A 13,213-nucleotide genomic window follows, 5' to 3' on the forward strand; every position below is an offset into this window, starting at 1 on the left:
GCTGATTTTCAAAAAGGTGGTCCCTTTTTACCAGCTCTTAACCGCTTCCCTAATTATCATGAGTTAACTCGGGTATGTATATTTTGTCCCGAGATAACTCGGGTATGTATATTTTGTCCCGAGATAACTCGGATATGTATATTTTGTCCCGAGATAACTCAGGTATGTATATTTTGTCCCGAGTTAACTCGGGTATGTATATTTTTTCCCGAGATAACTCGGGTTTAGCAGAATTTGTCACTGTTTTATCACGTTTTTACTCGGTTTCAAGCAAAATAATAATGTACTTTGATTGGAAGTTTGCCGAGGTATGTTTGCCAAGTTTTGCTGTTGGATTGTGGGACTGCACACGTGTTCTGTGCTATTTTATATACGGTGGTGGCAGAATTTTATATAGGAAAAAAGGGTAAAATAATGGCGTATCACTCCACTGGTGTTTGGAAAGTATCTCATTGTGCTGTTCCTTGTTTTAAAAACTATCATACAAAGACTAATATTTAAATTTTTCCCCCTTGATAACTCGGGATAGTAAACTGACGATAAATTAAAAAAAAAATTTATACATACAAAATTTAAATTTAAACTTAAAACTTGTGTATATTAGGTTTCGTTTTAGTTACTTGTATTTATTAATGAAATAAAAAATATGCAAGTTTGCAATATGCAATTTTTGGAAAAAAAATACAAATTTTTTTTTTCTTCAAAAATTTTTTTATGGGAAGCATTTAACATTATCGGAATTGTGTTATAATTTTCCTTAAAAAAAGAATAATTTCACTTTTTCAATATTTACAACATTATTTATACATTATTTACAATTTTTTGTCACACTTTTATATTTGATGAAAGTGCAACTGGCAAGGAGCCATGCACAACAACAACTGAGGGAGGTCAGGCCTAGGCTGTAGAAGGCACCAGAATAGCAACCCTTCATGTCTCGAAAGTATCCTATGGAGATGAAGAAAAAAAAACATTACATTTATTATTATCCGACACATTTTAAAAAATGAAAAGTTGTGTATGTAACGGTTGCTCTAAAAAAGAACCTTAGCACTCTTGTAAATATATTACCGAATTTTCAAATACAAAGATCCGAATTGTTCATTTTCAGACGGTTTTCAGAAATACTGAAATGCGAATTATCTTCAGAATTTGTGTATTATTCCTGTTATGTGGAGTTCCTAATGGTTGAATCAAGTTATAATCCGTTTCTATATTGATAATGGTAATAGTGAAATATTTTTTTAAATTTATTATCATGTGTCATCTATAATATTTGGAAAGCAGTAAGCTGTTTGCAATCATAATAACATGAATGATTTTAATTCATGATAGATGGCATAAAAATTTAGATACTAAAAATGTTAGATGGTTTTTGTAAATAATCCATTCTTTTTGTTCTTTTCGAATACTGTCTGATTTCTTAACTCATATTACTCAGCTTAATTAGCATTTCGTAACTCGTCTGCACTTTCGGAATTTTGTAACTCATTTGAATAACTTAAATAACATTTCGTAATTCACCTTACCATCTCAATTAGCATTTCGTAACTCATTCAAATACCTTCATTAGAATTTCGTAACTCCTCTGCAGATCTTAATTTTCAAATGTTATTAAATTCAGCCAGTTAGAGGTAACTTCGAAATGCACTAAATATGATTTGTAAACTAAAGAAACAAAAACGCGAATAAAGCATATTTGTAAGTACAAACAAGGACTAGTCTATACAGTGTACTCTCGATATCTAAAAGTTGAAAGGAGGCTAAAAAAATGTTTGAGATAGCGAGTCTTCGAAATAGCAAGTTCAGAACAAAATATGTTCCAAAGAGTGAAAAAATATACTGTAAAATATAACTCTAAAAAGTAGCGTTATAATACACAATTTAATATAATAAATATTCATGTAATGATAGTCGACAATAAATCTAAATACAGCAATTATAATTTTATTTTTAAAAGTAAGACGAAAATAATTATGTTGTTGTTGTTAATTTACGTCGCACTAGAGCTGCACAATGGGCTATTGGCGACGGTCTGGGAAACATCCTGGAGGATGATCCGAAGACATGCCATCGCAATTTTTGATCCTCTGCGGAGGGGGTGGCACCCCCGCTTCGGTAGCCCGACGACCTGCGAGCACTTTATAGTAGCACTGTTTAACGAGAACCAATACCGCACACCCTCGGTCCCTACGCAGACTGATCCAAGTGGTCACCCACCCGCACACTGACCGCAGCCAGCGATGCTTGATTTCGGTGATCTGCTGGGAACCGTGTCTTAACAATCAGTCCACTGCGGGACGAAAATAATTATGCATTAAATAAGTATATAGGTATTTATTTACATTGCACAATGGGCTATTTGCAACGGTCTGGGAAGCATCCCTGAGGATAGTCCAAAGGCATGCCACCACAATTTTGTTCTTCTGCAGAGGGGATGGCATCCCTGCTTCGGTAGCCCGATGACCTGCGCGTGAAGTCGAGCACTTTACGGTAGAACAGTTTAACGAAGACCGATGCCACCCACCCTCGGTCCCTACGCAGGCTGATCAAAGTGGTCACCCACCCCGCTAACTGACAGCAGCCAGAGATGCTTGACTTCGGTGTTCTTCTGGAAACCGTGTCTTTACGATCAGTCCTCTGCGCGTCATATTAAATAGAAAAGAATTGGTATACAATAAATTTACATTGTGATTTTTTTCTCCGAAAAATTCGTTTCCTATTTCGAAAAAATATTCGATTTAACAAGGTTTTGAGAAGAAACCCTTCGACATAGGGATTCAAATTAACATGTAACATGAAGGAAGGAAGGATGTATTCATCCTTCCTTCCTTCCTCAATGGCACAACAGCCCCGGGTGGGCCCTGGCCTTCTCAATCAACTTCCTCAAGGCCTGTCTCTGCCTGGCAGTTGTCTTCCAGTTTGAGACTTTTAAGACTGAAAAGTCTCTTTCCACGCAGTCGGCCCAGGAATGTATTCATGCCAAGGGAAAAATATTTTTCGACATTTCGAGATATTAAGGTTCGAGATATCGAAGTTCGAGATATCGAGAGCGTAGTCATTGTCGAAATTATTAGAAGCACTATAAAATTCTATGTAAAATCTTGATAATCAAGAGATGCTATACAGCTTTATTGCTTTTAAGCGACTGAAACCGGTTTGTACTTGTTTACGTTCGTGTATCAATTGGTCAAGATAGACGATATATAACATAAATTTGACGATTGGATGAATTAGAATATATATTATATAAATATAGAATAATTATTATGTCAGGTATTATATCAGTATATAATCATTAGACCAAATTACTAGACCCACTGTAATGCTTTAATAATGACATGTTTCGCGCGAGTTCATAGGCAATACTTTTATAGTTAAACACACATGTAATCCGGAGATTTTTTTATACACTTCCTATTTGTATTTAATTTTTAACGTATAGCATTACAATACTAACCAATTGATACACAAACGCAAACCGGTTTTAGTCGTGTCAAAACGATGAAACTGTTAAGTATCACATGATAATTAAAATTTTACTTAAAAATTAATCTTATAGTGCATCTTTTGGATTTTCATACATAAGAGAGAATTACCAATTATCAATAAATGACCAATGAGAGAATTACCAATGATGAGGGGCACGAGAAGAACAGTTGGGGACGAGAGTATGTTGCTGGATGCTACAGCAACTGCTTGTTTCTTCTTTGGTATGAAGTGAGCAATGAGGAGAGGGAAAGTGATGATGATGCCAGATTCAAAGATCCCGCACACGGCCACTACAGAGAGAAGGGTTTGGAATCTTCTGCAATACGATATGCATATCTGGCTGCAGAACTGTCCAAAAAAGCAGAGGATGATGAAGTTATAACTGGCTGAGAAAGGGAAAAAAAATTAACTGCAAAAATAGTTTGTTCTTCAAAAACATATTCAATTTTTTTTTCAGTTTTCGTTCATTTAGGATGGGGCCCTATCTATATTGCTAAAGAAAGTTTTCCGTTTTGAGATTAGATATATACTAGCTTGATATTTTACCTTACAATGTGTGCGTTCCTTTCATTAAATGGGAAATTAATTCCTTAAAAAAAATTATTATCAGATATTTTTACAAGAAATATTTATTATCGCGCGTAACATTTTTGGAAAGACAAAAGGGTTGTTTTTGCTCCTTATGTGTTGAAATATTTAGTTGTAAAAACTAAAACTGTTTTAGCGTTGTTAGAATCTGATTCTTTTTTTCTGAAGAAGAAGTTTAAAAATAAAATTCTTCGTTGTAATTGACTCCTGAAATGAAAGTCTTTAGCAGTCACCAGGTGTTTTATAACAACAGACCCAATTTTTGGGTTGACGACTACTAATTTTCAACTCCGTAGCCCTGAATTTTTAAACCCAATCCAGAAGACAAGGGAACTCCTGGATCAAGTATTCGGAAAAATTTGCCTTCGTGGAGGACTTTTTTGGGGGAACTCACCCGCATTTGCGTTACATGGAGAGGAAGACCACGAGAACCTCCCACGGTTAGCCTGACAGCAAGGGGACTCTAACCCATGATCCGTCTACCTCTGAGGATATTTCCAATCAGCACTGTGGTCGGTGCAAGCTGGATGCGGATTCGTATCGACCAGCCATCGCTGGGATTCGAGCCCGGTTCATCTCATTGAAAGGCGAATGCCCTATTCTTAGAGCCATCGCACCTCAAAAGAATCTATATTAACAAAGTGTTTAACTCAACTTTTTCTTGTCTCACCTTATACACATGTACGGTGAGAAAAATCTTTGAATAACTTTTATTTTAATGATCGGATTTTCGCAGAATAATCTAGATTTGTTCGAAGGATCGTCCTCAAATATGCCAATTAATTAGTGCTATTAATTATATAACGAAACTAAACGTACTGTAAATAGAACCTTTTTTTCGATGGATTTGGAATTTTGGCCTTTAAAATAGTGGAATAGCTACAATCTCGAAAAGATATATAATAGGATGAGGAGAGAGTATTAGATATGCTTCGGAAAATTTCAGTATTCAGTTATAAAGTTCGTTTATCCAGAGATAATTTATCGGTAAAAAACTAAACTAATTTTGTAATAACACTATTTATTATTCAATCAGTAAGGTTAGACAAAAATGTTGAGTTGTAAGCTATAAAAATTTGCGAAATTTTAAAATACAATATAAAAAATTGGAGGGAAATGATTCGAACAGTTATAAAATCGGTATTGTCTAATTCGAGATTTTTCGACTAGTAGTTATTGAAGTCATGGAAAATTATGTAGAATTATTTTTTCTCACTAGTTATCTTTGCGGGTAAAAGGGCAAAAAGTTTGAGATTCGCATTTAATCACAACAATTCTTGAGAGAATAATTATCCAAAATGTTTTGACTGTCACAATGTTTATTCAGACAAAGTACGTTTTCGTATCCGATTTCGTTACGTGATTGTGACCTTCAACACTTCCGGGAATTCTTTGAGTTTGCAGTTTTCTTGAAGGATGAAAGAGCAGAAAAAATAAGATGCCAAAGATTTTAATACAGTAATTATAACAAAAGAAAAAAAAACAATATTTTTTTTTGAAAAATTGATACCCAAGATATTATTTTTTGACAAAAAGCTTTGTTATAATATAATAAATGATTTCTTTTCTCTATACGCTTCCCTTTTTTTATTTTATTTTATAACCGTCGTTGAACAGCCTACCCAATCTTTGGGTTTACGACTACTATTGCTCAACGCCGAAGCCTTGTCATTTTGAACCCAATCCAGAAGACTAGAGCACTCCTGGATCAAGTATTGGGAGAAATTTTGTCTTCCTGGAGGACTTTTTTGATGGAACTAACGCTAACCAGCATTTGCGTTACATGGAGAGGAGGACCGCTCACGGTTAGCTTGACGGCAAAGGGACTCTAACCCATGATCCGTCTACGCTGCAGTCGGTGAAAGCCGGATGCGGATTCGTATCGACCAGCCATCGTTGGGATTCGAACCCAGTTCACCTCATCAGAAGGCGAACGCTCTATCTCCATAGCCAACACGCATAGCCACCGAGAAATAAGGCCGTCGAGATCATCAAGGTCTTTTAGTGACGTCACATTCTGTGTGGATATGTGATTAGCCGCCAATTTCAAATATTTGTCCTTCATTGAATAGCAGTGTTGTTTGTCCGTCGGATGTGTCCTTTTAAACGATTTAAAATAATCGTGTGTAGTTCCAAGATGTAAAGGGAACTACAAAAATGTGCCTAAAATATCAGTATTTAGGTTTCCTAAAAATGAGGAAATTTAAAAAGAAAAAAATGGATTAATTCTACCAAACGAGACAGTTATCAAATAACCGTTAATAGTCGAGTAAGTGTTATTTATCTTTCATGTTTTAATATTCGTTTTTGCAGACTTAATAATAAGCTTTTTAATTAAATATTGAAATAAATTGTATTTAAGAATTACATTGCTTTAGGTATTGCTTATTGTTGGCAAACATTAGAATATGAAACTAACATTCGTGCTTTTGCAAAACTCTTAGACGTGGAATAAAACAAATTTAAACATCATTTGTCGTGTTTAAATGTATATATAAACAAATATAAGATGTCATTAAGAGTTAACATTTATATTATTTAAAAAAACTAGTAAAGAATCTTTAGTTTTATACTTTTAAAAGAAAGAAAAATTAATAGCAATGTTGATTGGCATTTGAAGCTTATTTATTCTTAACGATAGCTTACGATCATATGAGTAAAACTTCATAAATATTCATACTTGAAAAAAAAAACTCCGGTAGTACATTAGATTATATTAATAAAAAAGGAATTTGATTCATTGTTAGTAGCCATTTTAAGTTTTGTATGTTATTATTTTAATGAATATTAATGAAACTGTTGTTCTTGATTCATATGGTATGAATCTTTCGAATACAGATGAATCGTATTTGTGTTATCTTTTGTTATCTTTGTGCTGATACCTTAAAATTTTTTTTTTACTATTTTAACAATTAACATTTCATACCAATTAAGGACAGTTCTGTAAACTAATATATTTTATTTACTATGTTGAATTCGTTTTAAAACTCGCACCTGAAACTGTTTCGTTCTGTATCATTTTCTCCCTCATTTTGTGAAAGGCATGTATATATATATATATATAAAATATGTATATATATATATATATAAAATATGTATATATATATATATATAAAATATGTATATATATATATATATAAAATATGTATATATATATATATATAAAATATGTATATATATATATATATATATATAAAATATGTATATATATATATATATATATATATAAAATATGTATATATATATATATATATATATATATATATATATATAGCCCGAACATTGTAATTTTCCCCACGAAGCTAACCAATCTAAAATTCTGCCGTTACTTGCTAGTGTGTATATATTAGAATATAATAGACAACTTTTTAATTAATATTCAAAGTAGTTTGTTCATATTAAAAAATCTTCTCTATTTTCTTAGAATATGTTTTTTTCCCTATAATTATCCAATCAATATTTCCTCCTTGTAATATATTTTTGTACAAATCTGGCAACAAAAAAATATTATTAAATTGTTATGTTATTATTTTCTTTATTATTTTTTGAACTACCATATAATGATCTATACTAAAACTAAAAAAGAAACACTATTTTTTTTTTTAAAAATAAATAAAATTTAAATTTAGATTTTTGCAATTTTAAGGGTAAATAAATTTTGAGTTTGCTCCAGCTTATATGTACTATTCTCATTTTATTCCAATTTTTATGTTCATTTTATAAGTCCGAAAGAGTATATGTTCTATTTTTTTTTTAAATAAATTTACATTTTTGCAATCTTAGATAAATAAATTTTGAGTTTTCTCCAGATTATATGTACTATTCTCATTTTTATGTTTATTTTACAAGTCTGGAAGAGTATATGTCCTTTTTTTTTAAGAAAAAATAAATAAAATTTGAATTTAGATTTTTGCAATCTTAAGGATAAATGAATTTTGAGTTTGCTCCAGAGATCTAAGTTATATATATATATTTATATACTATTCTCATTTTATCCCAAATTTAATGCTTATTTTATAAGTCTGGAAGAGTATATGTAAAATAAAAACTTCAGAAATGTGACAATAAAACTATTATTTCTTTATTTGTCTCTTATTTGTTTTGCCATGATATAACATATTTTTATTTGTCTCGTAACCGTTTCATTATTAAAATGTATTATTTCTTATTCAAATATATGAAGTTTAATTACATATTAGAAAATAGTAAATTATACACTTAAATAAGGTTTATTCTTTTGATATTAAAAACAGTTATAAGGAATCAAGATTTAAAAATTAAAAGTGAAAAATTTCTTATTAAATTTGCTTTCTTCATTTCTATTGAAAAGCATCAAGAAGTCCTACAGGTTCATTTTATTGAGTTATAACTTTAAAAATAACTGAAAAAGCTAAAAATTCACCACTTGAAAAAAAATTTAAGTGCTATTAAATTAGCTGAGGCAAAAATATATTACGTGGCTCAAAAGTTTGAATTATTTATTATAGTTTTCTCTTAATACAAACCTGAATACCGCGTTATCTTATGCTTCGCTAACCCGTCAGAGGATGACGTCACAAATCTACTGAGAGGCCTTCACTCTCGGTGGCTATGCATCACGTCTCCCTCTTTTTTGAAAGAGAAATGATTGTGATTTAAGGGGGTTAATTGAGTTTCTTCTTGACCTCCCACAAACCTCGAAAACCTCCCATAGTTTGCCCTGAGGGGGTCCTAACCCATGATCCATTTACCACTGAGGATACTTCAGGTTAGCTCTGCGGTCGGTGCGAGCCGGGTTTAGAATTCGTATCAACCAGCCATCGCTGGGGTTCAAACCTAGCTCAACTCATTGAGAGGCGCATGCCCGGTCTCCTGAGCCTCCGCGACTCTGCGTTGATAGATTTTATTTTATTTAATAATCGTTGGACAGCTGACCCAATTCTGAGTTAACAACTACCAATGTTAAGCTCCATAGCCTTGCAATTTTGCATCCGACCAAGAAGACAAGGGAAGTTCTGGTTTAAGAATTGTGAAACATTTGCCTTTGTGAAGGACTTCTACACTCTTAAAAAGAAAAAGTGAATTGGGTATACTATAGCCTACGTCACAGGTTGTGTTATTCCTACTAAATTTAACCCATGAACGGCATTTTCTGCGAGCCTAACTTCAAGCCACAAATAAACAAACGAAGTGTTTGATCGTTTAAATAGCTGCTCGCCAGATTTTATTGCATTATAAAGAATAGTAATTGATATTCGATTTTTGATTAATAATTGATTTATGTGGATAGTGGCATTGAATTTAAGATTGCGTCATGGTAAATGTTATTCCTACTAAGTGGAAGTAGTTGTGTTTTTTTTATATTATACCCAATTCTCAAAAAAAGTGAAATTTTTTAAACTCAACTTGAATGGAATACTTGAGCGAAATACTTGCTTTGCGTACAATCAAACTTGAGTGGTAAATATTTAAGCAATAGAGTGGGTTTCGCTCAAGCATGAGTGAGTTATTTAATATTTAATTGAGTGTGAGATGTAAGCTGGAATTTGTATTGTTTTATTTTACAAAGCAAACGATAATACATCTCAATAAAATTGTCGAGCTATAAGCTGCAAGAAGCTTCAAAACTGATCGTCAGTCATCATCATCATAAATAAAATTGTTTTGTTCTACGATCAAAATAAATACGATTTAAATACGATCTTCGGTTTTATTTGAAGTTTAATTTTTGCTCAATATGTTTAAGCAAGAATTTTATAGCAAGTTTAATCAATGTTTTGAATCAAGAAGAAATAAAAGATCATTATTTCTGAAGAAACGCTGTTTTATTTTTTGGTAAGTAAATATACTTTGTTCTTATTTTTAAAATACTATAATTTAGAATGTGTTATATGCATTTTCCATTTAAATTAGCTGTTTTTCAGCGTTTGTAAATGAAATACTATTCAGTTAAATTATTTATCGAGACAAAGTTACAAAAATTGAAAGTGTTAAACGTGTATGATTATGGAATATTAAAAAAAACTGATTCCGTGCTAGAATCTCTGTCAAAGCATGTGGTGATTTATTGAATTTGCAAAAGTTTTTGGAATTTTTTCAGATCTCATATTAAAGTTTTAACTTTTTATTTTAGTATAACCCAACTAAAAATAAACTGCAGTTTTTCAACAGAACTTAGGTAATTTTATAGTTTTTCTGGAATTAACTGCGAATATTCTGTAGTGCAATATTAACTGTAAAAACACAGCAATTATTTTGCAGCTAATGTGAAGTAATTTATCAATAATTTATTTCGAAAACATTTCAGCTATTGTCTTCAAAATTACTGTAGTTTAAGTGAGGTCACTTTAAAATCATAAATTTATAAAAAACTGAAACTTTTAATCAGTGGTTATTCTGCTGTAAATTTGAAGTAATTATGCAGTCATTGTTTCAGAAGTATTTTTTCTGATGAATCGGCAGAAAAACTACAGTTACTTTGTAATGTAAAATTGAAAGAGTTTGATGTCTTCGATCTTACTTTCCTGGTTGGTAAATCAGCTCTTTATAATGTTCATTTCTTTTCCTTCTTTCGTTTTTTTGATTATACATTAATTTCTTATGTTTAGGTAAAAATTCTAAACATATATATTGATAACGGAAATTGCTTACACTGTTTATATTCATAAAAGTTCAAATTCATGAAAAACATACTTAATTCAATTGTAATTATTTATAATTCAAAATCGTCAAAAACTTTTAAGTGCGATTTTAATACAATTTAATTAGTTTAAAATATGCCTAAAATTAGGTATTTAAATATTTCTGTATTTTAGTAATTTTATAACTAATTTTAATTTAATTAATTTTCATTATTTATTTATTTTTGGCTTAAGAAAACCACTTTTTCAAGGTTTATGGTAAAAACAACATTAAAGTAAAGGTAAGTAGTCAATGTTAATTAGTTAATTTTTTTTATTTGAATTCATACTAAGCAAGGATTATTGCAAAACAAAAATTATACTTATTTTGTCTAATCAAAACAAATATTTAGTTTGGATTTTAATCAAATTTATATCAAGAGAGTTTACAATTTGATATTTGGATATTTGATGGACATACAAAATGGATATTTAATCCAGATTTTTTAACTTCGAACCTCTCCTTCAAAAATTTATTAATTTCACTCTGTTTCAGAAATTTGTCTTCAATAAATTTAGATAATTTAAAACAATATACCTTTTTTTTTGCTTAAACATAAAGTTTTATAAATTAAACAAATAATTTTGTTTGAAAAAAAAATAACTCATAGTATTTTCAATTAAACCAAAATGAGCATAAGATTTATAAAACTGCTTACTTTAAAAATTCGTTAAGAGTTCCCTGCTTATAAAAATAAACTTATAAGAAAAATAGCAAAACTTAGGGGGAAAAACTCAAATCTACATTGTTAGGAATTTTTGGTAAAAAACATTCTTAAATAATAATTCATTTATTTGTTATTTTATCGTATACAATCAAAACAATTAGGTGACCATAAATTGACGCTATTCAAACTGTTAACTCAGAAAATTCCTAACTAATTCATCTGAGCAAGATAATAGATCAAGTTTAAAAAACATTTTATCAAAAAATTTTTCTTAGAAAAGAGTTAGTATTTTCTATCACTCACAATAGATGGCACCTCTAAATACAGACATTTTGTATATTTAACAGTAAAAATGTTGAAGTTGGTACTACTAAAAAATTACTGCAGTTGACAAACTGGCAGTAATTTTCAAGTGTTTCAACTTCAAACATTCTGTAGCGGAATTGGCCAAATCAGCACAGTCCTCAAACTGCATTCTTTTGTAGATTTTCTGCATTTCATTTATAGCTTTGAATATTTCAATATATTATGGGATATTCCCTCTTCATTTTTGTTAACTGTTTTGATGTCTCTCAATATGGAGTTTAATAACCAACGGAGTCTTTATGAAATCACAACTGAAACCATGTTGAGAGGTTATTGTCCTCAAAAACAGTCCTGCAGTTTTTGATTAGGAATCCTGAATAATAGGTTTTTATCCTGGATAATGCTACCTGTTCCATGCCACTTTCTCCATAAGATTAATATGTTTTATAGTGGAACAACAACAACAAATCAAACATTGCCAGTATAATACTCGTGTTCAGTTGTTCTTGTTCGGATAAGTGAGAACTTTTTCGTTTTAGCCACAATAATACAGATTGTATTCTTAGATTTATTTTATTAGCTTCTATATGCATTGAATAAAAGTTTATTTATGAGTTTACAGGCGAACAATTTAAAAAAAAATACCGTCCTGAGAATACTTTTTCTCAAAAATAGTTAAGATTATTGTTTTGTAAGATTCAGATTATGCAGTTTCTAATTTGGTAACATAAAGTAAATTCGCTCTTTTAAAATATTTTTTGACTTTCAGCTAATTTGGTATTAGTTTTTTTGGTATGAAGTGAAAAACTCCTAATACGCACAGTCCCTGGCCAAGTTATTAGACGCATTATAAGATTTTATGTAAAACCTTAATTGCCAGGTGATACTATATAGCTTTATTGTTTTTATGTGACTGAAACTGGTTTGCACTTGTTTATGTTAGTGTATCAATTGGTTAAATTAGACGATATATAGTATAAATTTGACGATATGTTATATAAATATAGAATATTTATTATATCAAGCACTATATTAGTATATATTATACTAATTTGATCCAAGTGATTGACGCTCTGTAGTATTTTAATAATCACATGATTTGCACGAGTTTATATATGTTACTGACAAAGTATGAAATCCGGCATTGCATAGAATGCCTAAAACGAGTCGGCAAAGTATGAAATTATTTATATTTCACACATTGCCTAGGTATTATATATAATACCGGATGCTATTTAGGCAAAGTATGAAATAAACGTCCTGATGAGGCTATTATGTAAATGATGTGCATGTTACTGCGAATGACCGAAATCGGTGCTGTTGACTTTCACTGGTGAATGTTGACAATCACATAGTCGCTTTGGTGAATGTCCGAAATATTTATTACATCCGATTTGATATTAATTTATTTGTGGATATGATTACATTTACTCGATATTTTAATACTTACTGATGATAGATTAGAAGAAACATCAGTGTAGGGTACACCGGGCAATGGCA

At 30.7% G+C, this 13,213-nt stretch overlaps 1 protein-coding gene across 3 annotated transcripts in view; it reads right to left on the reverse strand.

Moving 5' to 3' along the window:
* Nucleotides 1–778: 778 nt before the first annotated feature.
* LOC107447408 (uncharacterized) overlaps nucleotides 779–13,213 on the reverse strand; it is a 46,078-nt gene continuing 33,643 nt past the window's right edge. For all 3 annotated transcript variants that reach the window (XM_016062317.4, XM_016062319.4, XM_016062316.4), the window contains exons 5-6: nucleotides 3,633–3,878; nucleotides 779–948 (exon numbers count right to left, since the gene is read on the reverse strand). In XM_016062317.4, the coding sequence (XP_015917803.3) occupies nucleotides 809–948; nucleotides 3,633–3,878 (386 nt within the window). In that variant the 3' untranslated portion in view covers nucleotides 779–808. The remainder of the gene's footprint in view (nucleotides 949–3,632; nucleotides 3,879–13,213) is intronic.

The sequence above is a fragment of the Parasteatoda tepidariorum genome, chromosome 1 (assembly GCF_982258835.1).
Source record: "Parasteatoda tepidariorum strain Cologne lab strain chromosome 1, Ptep-v5.0, whole genome shotgun sequence".
NCBI classification, from domain to species: domain Eukaryota; kingdom Metazoa; phylum Arthropoda; class Arachnida; order Araneae; family Theridiidae; genus Parasteatoda; species Parasteatoda tepidariorum.